A 12,463-nucleotide genomic window follows, 5' to 3' on the forward strand; every position below is an offset into this window, starting at 1 on the left:
TCTGTGCTTTTGCTCTTTCAGCTCATTCCTTCGTGCAGCGTCTGAGGCTGCAGGATAACTCCAACAACAGGAAGCAGAAGCTGGCTCAGTCCATCAGCAGGTACGCCGCGAACAAGCCACGAATCCTTTTTCACGATGTAGTCACAAGAAACCATCGCACTCATCGATGATTCACGATGCAAAATTCTTAGAAAGTATTTGAGAGTTTGTTTTTTTCCTCGTTTTAATCTCAGAGGATATTCAGGCTTATTTCTCAGGAATATTCTGAGATTAGAACAGAAGAACAAACTGAAGATGCTCAGGTCTTCGTTGGGAGGGAGGAGGATGGATCAGAGTCGGAGAGGCTGAGATGGTTTGAGCGTGTGCAGAGGAGGGAGGGTGGAGATGGAGCTCAGAGGGGCTTCATGGATGTAGTGAAGGAGGCAGATGATGCGCTGTGGCGCCCCCTGGAGGAAGCAGCTGCAGGATTAGATTAAAAGAAAGTTGTGATTTATTCCACTTTATTTCTGAGTGTATTTCACAGACGTTTGCAGCTTTAGTCTGAGAGAATTTATTTCTCATGAATTTATGACTTTAACCTTCCACCATCGACCCTCGGCCACATGTTTCTTTCCTTTTCCCCACCTGCACCTTCAGGATGCAGCAGATGAGGAAGGGTTCTTCAGGTTCTCCACCCAGGTGTTCTCCAAACCTCAGCCAGGTACTCGCGTCTTACTCTCTCATGTATTTTGGTTTTTCTCGGTGTTTCCGGTCTGGAGCAGGACGGACTTTAGTTCTGCTGCCGTTTCTTTGCAGGTGAATCCGGACAGGTGGAGGCTGAGGCGAGGAGAGACGGTGGCGGTCAGCAACCCCACGGGAAGCCTCAAAGAGCGGCGCCTGGCTCGCTCTCACACCCTGGACACCGGAGCGCACACGCCGGAGCGAACGCACGCGCTGACTGTGGCTGACCCGACAGACGTCGCGTGCGCTCCTGAACTACCCGACGGCGCCGAATCGCTCTCCACCGACGCCTCCAGCTGCAGCACGGGCAGCGAGACCTCGCCGTCCACGCCGTCAACTACATCATCGCAGGTCGACGGCTCGGCCGACGTCCCGCTCGCAAACATCCTGTCTGCTCAGTCGGACCCCGAAAGCCAGACCGACCGAGATTTACACGCAGACTCTTCTGACGGCCGCCGTCGGCCTGGCGAGGAAGCTGAAGGCTTACCGTCAGAGCACGGGGATGAAGACTCCACCCCTTCTCCCCTTAACCTGCCCTCCCCGACCCAGAGCGAAAGAGTCGAAGAGAGCAACGCCAATCAGCAGCCAGAAGCCAGCGCGCAGTGATGCAGGGAGCGTGACGTGCAGACGAGCAGCAAGAAGACCGAAAGAAAAGCACACGAGACTCGAATCCTCACCAACCAAACGTCCTCTCGCTGCAGCGCGTCGGGTTTTATTTGTCCCGCTCCGAGGTTTCTGCGTCCTCAGGCGAACTGAAAGGGCGTCGGGCGCCATCCATGTTTTGTTAGAGACGGCCCTGACTCAGAAACCTGGATCAGGTTTAACCCGCACAGGCTCGGCGGCGCTCGTCTCCCTTTTCACTCGTTAACATTAACTAGAAGCTGCGTTTTTTCCACCGACAGGTTTCCGAACTTTGTTTTTCAGATGTTTGAAAACTGCTCGGCCCTTTTGTGTGGAGGCGAGCGAGATCCGAACCATCCTCGCACAGGGAACTCTTTACATCATCAACACAAACGTCTCAGCTGAGTTTAAAGCACTTTCTACTTCCAGCCTTCAGAGAAAAAGGGATGCAAGCTGCTTTCATGCTGTTTGAATGTCCTCACTTTACTTTGTGCTGCTGCTCTGTGGCTCTGACTTTTTTACTTTGGTTTAATCAGGATGATCTTATTTTATTTCCTTGTCCGCTGCTGAACCTCGCTGCGAGCTTTTATCCAGCTTTTATCCAGCTTTTATCCGCCGGCTGTTTTCCAAATCGAGGTGTTTGAAGGATTTCCGTCTTTTTACCGGCGCTGATGATTTTTGAGCACCAACATTAAAACTGACCCCTCGAGTGGAGAGTGAGCCACGTTTATAGTTTGTATGGAGTGAATTCGTATGACACTGTAAGGCTTAACGCGATGGGCGTGGCTTCTTTTGCAGAGAAGGTCCCTGAACTGGACCTGTGGACTGTTTGTGCTCATCACAAACTCTCGTGTGACCATAAACTCATCAGGAAGTGTTACTGACTCTGTTTCCTGTACAGGAAGTCTTTTTGCGTCGCCCCCTGCTGGTCGTTAGAACGAATGCACCTTAACGCACTTCAGCGTTGACTTTCCTACGGCCATGTTTTTTTATGCTATGACGTCCGTGGTGATAATTTAGCGTTTCAGCCTCTCGGCCAAATCCGTGCACAAGGAAAACGTGACAGCGGCCACAAACGTGGCGTGCGAGCGTTTCTAAACGGTCTTTGGTCAGAAGTCAGAGCTCCATCAGCTCAGGTGGTTTATTAACCTTCAGTAAGGACGTCGAGAACCGAACCAAACTGTCGGAGCTTCCTCTTGATGCAAATGAAATCATGACATCATCAAACACAAACTGACTCAGACTGTTCGGCCTGATGAACGAAAACTACAACAAATCAGTCTGATTTTTATCCCTCTGTCAGATTAATTTACTTCATGAAACGGGTGTAGTTACCTGATGAAACGAGCGCGTCTGTCCTGCTGTTTAATGTTTCATATTTGTGGTTTTGACGGTTTTACTCGAGAGTCGATTTGATGGTCATGAGCAGAGTGCTCATCACTGACACTGTTTCCTGTCTCCCTCACACAGGAACCACCTTTATGTTTGAACTTCGTCTGAGCGGATGTCAAAGCCGAGTCTTAATGATGATGTGAATGTGCCTTATTTAATTTAAACCCAAATAAACAAGAATAAACCTGCGATTTAGACAAATGACAGCTGGTGTTGTTTTTGTTTCTCAGTGTTGAAGCCGGTCTGTGCTGCTTTTCTGTCACGTTCTCATTAAGATTAGCCGATAATCAAACCAGACGGGACTTCCTGGTCTGAGGGCCCCGGGGTCCAGTGTAATTATTAATAATAAAGAATATTATTTTGAATCATTCAGAGCTGCTTGAGCAGGTTTGGATGGTTGGCCTCAAATATTTAAGGTGGAAATGAGCAGAATAGATTTAATCTGCAGAGAAAGAGTTGCAGATGATTAATGTGAGACTGATGAATTGTTTGGTTAATGAATTTTAAAAAGCAGAGATGTTTTAAATGAAAGGTGGCAGCTGCACCTGTGTTTTTCATTTAGCAAATGGAACAAAGTTCAGCTTTTGGCGCTTTGCACCAAATCATTTTCCTGCAAATTGTTTCAACAGGTGTCGTTACAGCGGTGAAGGGAACAGCTTTGAGCGGGGAGGTCCTTCTTTGGTTTCACGTGAAATCTGAGCTGCGGTGTTCAGGACAGCTGTGAGAAGAGCTGGTGACGTTTAAGTCTGACTTCACACCTCCACAGGAGGTTGGACCGACTTGTTTCATGTGTTGTAACGCAGCATTGTGGGATCTTTGAGGTGTTTGTGAGATTCTGCCAGAAAAAGGTGGTTTGAGTGTTTTAACAAAGAACAAAATGCTTCCAAGACTGTAAAGCGTCCAGACTTCCACTCATTTATCTTTGAAACAGTGTTGGTCAAGTTACTTGAGTAATCAGTAACTAATTACTGATTACTTCCCCAAAAAAGTAATCCTGTTACTTGTTACTTATTTTCAAAAGTAATTAATTACTTAGTTACTTAGTTACTTTTTAAAAACACGATTTACAACCTGAATAGGTGATAAAGTGATAGATCTTTCAGCCCAATTCTACTTTTTCTACATAATCATCATACAAAATGTAATCAAATGGAAAAGTCTCTTTTTAAAACTTGTTTTATTAGTTTTAATCTTTTAACTTTATGCATCAAGCAAAAAATTAATTATCTGCAACATTCTCTGACTGGAAGAAATTAGTTTAACATTTAAACCTATTTTCTGCACATTCCAGCACATAAAATAAAATATTTTGTGTGTTTACACTCAGTCTTTCAAATAGATGCAAGTAAAACACAGCAGAAAATAAATAAAGTCAAAGACTAGCGGTCCTGTTGCTCTATTTTCACCTGTAAAGCAGGAGTGGGGTAGGCGGAGGTTTACCCTGGTGCAGGTGTGCCGCGGTCAGTGGAAGAATCCGCGAGTTTCTCTGTGAGTTTCCCATTACGTCGTAGCTACTCGGTGCTTGTTTGGAAGTTTAGGGGTTTTTTCGCTGTAAAAAGAAGTTTTCTTCCCACGCACAACGGACACTAATGTTTTTGTCACTTTTTATGGAATCAAACTCAAAGTAAGGTCAGTACTTCCACGCTTTAAACGCTGCACGCTCATACTCTCTCTGCACTCGATATATGATCCATTGTTGATCTGCACACAGCTGTTGTCACGAACGTCGCACTCGCTTACGTCACTGTCATGAGACATTCTCGCAAAAAAATCACGGTTTTAGTAACGCAGTAACGCAGCGTTCCTACGGGAAAGTAACAGTAATCTAATTACCGTTTTTGCAATAGTAATCCCTTACTTTACTCATTACTTGAAAAAAGTAATCGGATTACAGTAACGCGTTACTGCCCATCTCTGCTTTGAAACAGTTGAAATTCAGAGACACCTGCAGAACAAACGAAGCTAAATCTTCCAGCTGTTTGGGTTGATCACACACAGCACAGAGCGAAGGATGAGCCTTCGAGGCAGCGCTCTTTCATACAGGAAGTGCGGATTTTGTTAACTTCCTCTGATCCCTGAATTTGGTATTGATTAATGTTTGTTTAACAAAAGTTAAAATCAACATGTGTTTCCTCTTCAGGATGATTCTAATCAGTCTTGTTGTTCCTCCAGTTGTGTCACCACACTGCGCAGTTTATCCAGCAGCACTGCACAGGAGAAAATATCAAGACTGTAATAATGAACAGAAACTTCAGTCTCACCGTGACAGTAAACACATGTACTCAGTCACACAGTAACTGAACTCACCTCCAGCTGATGGCCTCTGGAAGCCGCTGTAGGCCCGGCACTCGTTGATCAGCTGTCCCAGTTCTTTAGGACAGTCATCAGGAAGCAGCTCTTGATACTTCTCTTCACACACCTTCTGATAAATGTCTTCATCTGAAAAACCTACGAGACATTTGAAGACACGTCAGGAGGAGAAGTCGATGGAGAGGGCTCCAAATCTTAGTTTAAATCTTCAGTGAGTGTCGTTTAGATACAAACCTTCAAAAGGATTCTTACAGGTTACAATTTCCCACAGGATGATTCCAAAACTGAAACAAGTTCAAAAGGAAATTTGATCATTTTACAAACCACAGCAGGTCTGAAATCAGTAAAGTGTTCTGAGGTCAGCCAGGAGCTGTTTTCACAAAACCCCCAACCAGAGGAGTCTCGCTCCGATGTAAGTCACTTCTACATCAGCTTCACTTTTCAGACCCACAAGCTAAGTTCATCTTTTAGAAAGTTTATGAATGAGCACACCTCTGTGGACCGACAGCCGTGGGGTCTCACCTGTACATCTCCCACTCTTTGCAGTAGATGAAGCTGATGTCACGGAGCTTCTCGGGACAGTGGTAGCACAGCGACCTCATGGCTCTGTCCTCCGTCTGCCTTTTCAGAGACGTCTCTGTTTTCGACAGCCTGAAACCTCCCAGCTGGAAACAACAACCAAACCGTCATATGAAGCAAATATGTTCAGCTGCAAGGAATCCCAGCATGCATTGCCTTCAGTACCTTGACGGTGTAGTCTTTAGTCACCAGGAGCTTGCTGCTGTCGATGGACCCGTGAACCCTCGATTTCTCCTCTGTGTTGTGCAGTCTAAGATACGACAGGTAAACTCATCATCACCAACATGAATCTATGAACGACACGGTCACTGTGAAGCTGCCCAACTCTAAAGAAGATGCAATGATTTGCAGACCTCATAAACTCAGACTTTACTCACAGAAACATATCAAAGGTTTCAGCGGAGAAACTTTACAATGCAAAGAAAAAGTATTGGCTCATTTTGAACTTGAGGGCAGGAACATATCTCCTAAAAGTCGGCCCATGTTTCCCGCTGTGTAGAGTTCCTCTTCTTTTAACAACAGCCTGTAACTTTGTGTGAACTGAGGACAGAAGCTGCCGTACTTCTGGGAGAGGAACACTCCCGGGTCTCCTTCGTTCTGTGTTTGGTTTCACGACGCTCCAGATGTTCTCAGCTGGTAGGCCGCTTCGCCACCTGCACTCGTCTACTGAGAAGCCGTGCTGTTGGAGCGGATGCAGTCTGTGGTTCAGCATCATCCTGCAGGAACAGAAAGGCCTTCCCTGGACGGAGCATTTGTTGCTCTAAAGCCTGTATATACCTTTCAGCATTGATGGAGCCTCTCCAGATGTGCCAGCTGCCAGTTTCGTTGATACGATCCCCAACCCATCAGAGACGCAGGCTTTGAACGAAGCACTGATAACGAGCGGGATGGTCCCTCGCCTCTTCATTAACCCGATTAGGTGCAAAATGTTCCTCCATCTTTTCCTCGTAGCACCACTTCCTGTTCCAGCCTCCAACTTTTTCTGTGTGCTATTGCAGATCAAATATCTCCGACCCTGATGAGATCTGCAGATCGTTGCCTTCTGTCTTCATTTACATTTTACACAACGTCCCAACTTGTTTGGAGTTTAGCTTAGAATCTGTAATAAAGCAGACACACTGACCGATAGAGTCCTCGTGCTGCATCCAAACACATGTGAGCTTTCCTGATCCAGGTCAGAGTGAGGTCAGAGTCCAGGACCTGGCGAAGACTTCCTTTCTCACAGTACTCCATGATGATGAAGAACTGAGGCTTGGGTCCTACAGGCAGACACGAGGACAACTTATTACAGGTTTGTCACTGAGTGTATTTATCTGTGATGTTTCCACGTATTTATATGTGGGGATAGCGTGTAACAGACACTCTGGTCCACCGTGAGGACCCCCCTGACGTGGACACGCATGCTTCAGTTGCAGTACCAGCAGGGGAGATAATATAGTTCAAGCCAAGAAATCACTGGTGACCAAGCAAGCGATGAAGTCCTTCTGTGCCATGTACGACTAAGCTGATGAAATGTGTCAGTATTGTCTGTCAGCTCCTGTTTTCATTTTAGGGTTTCTGTTTCCATCTGTCCTTCTTTCTTTTTTGAACTCTCCTTATCTACGTGTAAAGTGATGAACTGCATTTCCTGTGTTGGCTGACGCTCTCGTTTTCATGCGCTGCAGTTAACTTTTCAGGTTTGGCTCAAATACAAGCGCTCGTTCAAACAAATGCACCTCTGTGTTGACACGCTCACCGTTCTCATCCTGGATGCAGATCCCAAACATTCGCAGGATGTTGGGCGACTCAAACTGCTTCATGGTGTCGACTTCCTTGTTGAAAATAGACTTCACTCTGGATGTGGAGAAAATGTTTGATGGCAGTGAAAACAGCAGCACACAGAGAGCACTGGGAGCCTGAGCTGGAACAGCATATAAGTGAATGTGGGTGTTATTTTCTAATGGGAAGGACTATTTTCCTGTGTTTCTTCCCAGTATGGGGCTGAACTGTGGCACAGACCCTGCACTGGTGTTCATGGGGTCGATGTATCTCTTGATGGCCACTGGGAATCCCTGATATTCTCCTTTGTAGAGCTCGCAGCTCGCTGTTGTCTTGAAGGGCTTTTTGGGATGTTGATACTTCAGTTCATCTGGTTTAATCTGTCGCACAGCCACGCTGCTGAAACTGGGCTTATTCACTGAGAACAAAGAAGAGAAAGACTCCAATTATAAATCCCACTTTCTCAACACAAGATGTTTGTCAGTAAGTCACAGACTTGTTTACGACACAACTCTCCGCAGGGCCGCTCGGCGATGTCGTACTCACACATCTGCACCACTTTGTCCAGCTGTGTCAGTATGGTGTTGGTTTTCTCCTGCTGCTCTTTCATGTAGTCCATCAGCACTGAAGAACAGAGAGAAACACAAACTCTGAGTCTGGTCCAAACGCTTTAACAGGATTTCTTCTAAGTGTGGAAACACTGAGAGGAACAGAATCAGCTTTGGTGAACAAGGATCAAAACACTAAAGAGCTCTGCTTGAACGTCTCTAAAGACAAATTCAGTTTCTCCTCACATTTGGTCATCTCCGTGTCGTCCTCCTTCCCGTCCATTTCGTCTTCTCTCTCTCTCTGTCTAAACACCTCGTGCAGCATCTTGCTTTGCTCTGATTGCAGAGCTACACACAGGACCTGGTAAGCATCGTTGAGCCGCTCGCTCACCGTATCAAACTCTTCTCCGTGGCTGCCCGATTTCAGGATGCGCTCCACCAAGTTGGCTACAGTGTATTTTTCAATTAGCTTCTGTGTTGACTCCAGAGTTAGGTTCAGCTCCTCGAGGGCTTTCTTTACCTCTGGAGAGAACTCTGTGATGGTAAATGGTAAATGGTAAATGGACTGGTTCTTATATAGCGCTTTTCTACTCTTTCTGAGCACTCAAAGCGCTGTACACAACTTGTACATTCACCCATTCACACCCATTCACACAAGCACATTTTTCCTAAGTGCTTTCTAAGTAACATTCACACACACATTCATACTCCGATGGATGCATCGGAGAGCAATTTGGGGTTAGTATCTTGCCCAAGGATATTTGGCATGCAGACTGGGGAAGCCAGGGATCGAACCACCAACCTTCCGATCAGTAGATGACCTGCTCTACCACCTGAGCTACAGCCACCCCGCATGTGGTGATGGACTTCACCACATGCTCGAGGGCTTTGACTCGGACCGAAATCCGCCGGCAGCGCTTTTTGTTGGCCTTCACCTTTTTAGCCAGCTTGTAGATGTTTGTGGCAGCAGAAAAGATGGGCTTTATTACTGTTTCCATGATGAGCTGAAGAGACAGAGGACAGTTTATAACAGGAAATGCAACACATCCCTCCCTCACCTAGGAAGTCATCACTTGAATGTTTGGTTAAATCGTAAAAAGCAGCGGCAGAATTCAGGGTGATGTTCATCAAGGAAAGAGAGTTTTTTGTCCTGTTTCTCCCCCAACCAATCACAGCAGATGGCCCCGCCCCTCCCTCAGCCTGGTTCTGCTGGAGGTTTCTTCCTGTTAAAAGGGAGTTTTTCCTTCCTGCTGTTGCTAAATGGTCAAACAGCTGTGCAGATGTAAGAAAACCACTCATCAGTGAGACTAAAGATGAAAAATACGTCTTCTGTTTGACTCTGTGTGTGCATAGAAAATACTAGTAGCAAAAACCTTTTTTGTTCAGCACTAACAGCTTTTAATCAGTCAGTGTTTAACTGGTGATTCTCCACATTTAGTTTTAACTCTTGACGAACACTCGTGGCTCTCTTCTCATTCGCTGCGACACGGCTTCAGCGTCAGAGCCAGAGTTTCTCAACAGGAAGACAGTCTGCAAGCTAAACTACGAAACAGGATGTGAAGGAAACACAATTACCAACACGCACAATACAAGGAAACACAAAGAGAGGAGGACATCAGCCTCAAAAAGACCCACCGAGAAATGACACAAACCAGAAGAATCAAAGTCCACAGGAGCTCAAAACCAGGGACAAGGTTCACATGACGTAGACATCAGTAGTTTATACTTCCTGCCATGCTCTGTTTATCGGTTCTTTCTTTATGTTTGCCCGGCCTCCCCGTGCCCTGACAACGCTCCATCGGTTTTATTTTGGTAAGTGTTCAGTTTTACTTGTTCCCTGATGTTCCCTTTCTCCCCTGTTTGCTTGTTTGTGTTAATAGCTCGTTTCTCGTAGCTACCCTGTTACCAGCGTTGTCCCAGCCTTTGTTGTGTGTCTGCCTCAGCTTCAGTGATTCAGTGCCTAGAATAAAAAGCCATTTTCAGCTGATGCCTGCTCGCCCAGCAGTCTGCATTTGGGCTCCTCATCCACCATCTAACCTGACACCTTTCCTCTCAAAGTCTGAAATTAAAGTCTCAGCATCATAACCGCTCATGGATGTATCCTCTGCAGCTACCTGTCAAACACTCAGAAAACCTCCACAGGTGATCCACACACAAAAAAACCACCAAGCTCAAGAAATCAGGAAACTTTTTAGGTGAATTTTCAAACGAGTGTTTTAACTGAGTCATCAAATGAAAAAGAGCAGCCGTGAGCAAAGAGGAGAAACAGGAGAAAGACGCTTTACCTGTCAGGTAAAGTCTGCTCTTCTTCACACGGCAGTCTGCTGAGCCTGCTGCTCTTTGCTTCCTGTTCCTGTCAATCAGTTAAAGGCCACGCCCCCAACAGTTTTATCCAGGAAGCAGAAACTGTGCATAGCTGCACTTTATCCACACACTTCCTCAGTTTTCCATCATGGAAGTGTGTGCGTGACACAGGAGGAACATTTTTGACTCATTTATCAGACCTTCAGTGTGGCTGAATTCAAACAAAAGCTTCTTCCCCATCTGTCAGTGTGAACGAGTAGATCCACTTTCACTGAAACATTTCTGAACCAAATCTGAATCTGCAACAATGCAGGAGTGCTCTACACGTCCACGTGCATTCATAAATACATGTGTAGAGTATCTATGTGTAGTATTTTGCAAGGAAACAGTATTTTACTTCTAAAAAAACTCACTGCAAGTATAGACTGTATATAAAAGAAGTGAGGCAGATGCAGAAAGGCCTTAACACTCCTCCTGATTTCCATACAGCTGTGGTCCTCAGGGGTCAGAAATGTCCCCGCTTCATTTGAATGTTTTTTAAAGTATAAATTGTCAATCAATTCAGTGTTACATCTTAGTTTTAGGTCAAAGGTCACTCTTTGAGGATGCCAATGTTCACATTTTGGACAGAGAGGACAGATGGTTTGAAAGAGGAGTGAAAGAAGCATCTATGTCCACTGTGAGCGACCATCTTTGAACAGAGGCGGGGTTTACGACACCAACTCTCTGCCATCTATAATCCAGTTTTGAGTTCCCTCCCCAGACGCCTTAACGCCCACTCACATCCTGGATCATCTGACCTCAGGAAATCACATGATAAGGTGGGGCCAGGTTTCACAATGAGCTCACCTGAAACTCTGGCTGATTGGGACCCACACCCAGTTTCACACCTTGGCTCAGGCGATTAGAGGATCATCAGGGGGTCCTTTTGTTCCTCTGTGGGGGGAAACTCCCACTAGGTTTATATCTGGGACTCTCCACCATTTGACCTTAGAACTGAAGAAGCTTCTCGGATGAAGGTGAAACGTCTTCAAGCAACTTAAAGAAGCTTTTCTTTGCAAGCTCCTTTGACTACGATGACCTGGATGACTGAGAACCTTCACAGACATCTTAGTTTTACTTACGACCAACACACTAACACAAAATTTACCCAACATTATACATTTTAGGGCCACCAGACCTTGTTTGCATAAATAAAACGAGACAAAAAAATATTTAATTGTTTAGATAATTTTGACTATCTGACTAACTACAGAGTGCTGTATGTTGAACTTTAGTAAGAAAGGTTTTTTCAAGCGTTTATAAATTTTAAATGGCAGCACATAATCACAGCTGTGGTCCTCAGGGGTCAGAAGTGTCCCCATCTGGTTTGATTGATACTTAATTAATATGAAGTGGATTTTTCCTGCACTTTTAATTAAAACTTAATTCAAACATTTTGACACATTTTTTTTATTCCATTTCAAATGTAAGTCTGATAAAAACCTCATAAAAATGAATTTTTTCTTTTTTTTCGGGTTAAAAAATTAGTTATTGTGATTATCGTTTCACAGCCAGAGTCGGTCGCTTTAACAGATGATCACAGACGGGTTTATGTCAAAGTTAATTTAGGAAGCTGTTTTTAAACTACTTCAAGTTTTTTACTGGCAGCAAATAATCACATCTGTTGTCCTCTGGGCTCAAAAATGACCCCGTTTGTTTTGACTGTTTATAAAGCAACAAATATAAAATATCATCCATCTCTGTGTTTCAAGGTTTTATTCAACTTTATTCCAACTCGTAACCTGACAGTTTTCTATATTTTGGCATGACAGGACACCAGGGCATGAGTCTGAGTGAAGGCAAACTTTCATGAGGACAAAGATGTGTCCATATTTGACCCAAGTGCAGGAGGAAGCTCAGGTTTATTCCTCTGCACTGGTCCCATCAGGAGGAAGCTCAGGTTTATTCCCCTGCACTGGTCCTATCAGGAGGAAGCTCAGGTTTATTCCTCTGCACTGGTCCCATCAGGAGGAAGCTCAGGTTTATTCCCCTGCACTGGTCCCATCAGGAGGAAGCTCAGGTTTATTCCTCTGCACTGGTCCCATCAGGAGGAAGCTCAGGTTTATTCCTCTGCACTGGTCCCATCAGGAGGAAGCTCAGGTTCATTCCTCTGCACTGGTCCCATCATGGACAGCTTTCTTTCTGCAGTTGCAGGCCAAGAGTCATATACAGTAAACAAGTTGTTACAG

The 12,463-nt window shown here is 45.2% G+C and overlaps 3 protein-coding genes across 5 annotated transcripts in view; 2 read left to right on the plus strand and 1 right to left on the minus strand.

The window, feature by feature from the left end:
* ankrd27 (ankyrin repeat domain 27 (VPS9 domain)) overlaps positions 1-3,683 on the plus strand; it is a 24,653-nt gene extending 20,970 nt beyond the window's left edge. For all 3 annotated transcript variants that reach the window (XM_085165406.1, XM_085165405.1, XM_085165407.1), the window contains exons 26-28: positions 22-100; positions 637-700; positions 796-3,683. In XM_085165406.1, the coding sequence (XP_085021532.1) occupies positions 22-100; positions 637-700; positions 796-1,326 (674 nt within the window). In that variant the 3' untranslated portion in view covers positions 1,327-3,683. The remainder of the gene's footprint in view (positions 1-21; positions 101-636; positions 701-795) is intronic.
* LOC146513424 (mixed lineage kinase domain-like protein) lies at positions 1,261-10,291 on the minus strand. The gene is made up of 12 exons (XM_085165429.1): positions 10,214-10,291; positions 8,777-8,932; positions 8,175-8,460; positions 7,927-8,004; positions 7,621-7,798; positions 7,358-7,455; positions 6,746-6,881; positions 5,788-5,872; positions 5,566-5,708; positions 5,278-5,327; positions 5,041-5,181; positions 1,261-4,940 (listed from the first exon to the last, which is right to left on the minus strand). The coding sequence occupies exons 2-12, from the start codon at positions 8,924-8,926 to the stop codon at positions 4,885-4,887; spliced, it is 1,401 nt and encodes a 466-aa protein (XP_085021555.1). The 5' UTR covers positions 8,927-8,932; positions 10,214-10,291; the 3' UTR covers positions 1,261-4,884.
* LOC146513425 (mixed lineage kinase domain-like protein) overlaps positions 8,958-12,463 on the plus strand; it is a 21,224-nt gene continuing 17,718 nt past the window's right edge. Inside the window, exon 1 of the mRNA XM_085165419.1 lies at positions 8,958-9,740. The gene's annotated coding sequence lies outside the window, so the exon portion shown is untranslated. The remainder of the gene's footprint in view (positions 9,741-12,463) is intronic.

Source organism: Neolamprologus multifasciatus, chromosome 7, assembly GCF_963576455.1.
Source record: "Neolamprologus multifasciatus chromosome 7, fNeoMul1.2, whole genome shotgun sequence".
NCBI classification, from domain to species: domain Eukaryota; kingdom Metazoa; phylum Chordata; class Actinopteri; order Cichliformes; family Cichlidae; genus Neolamprologus; species Neolamprologus multifasciatus.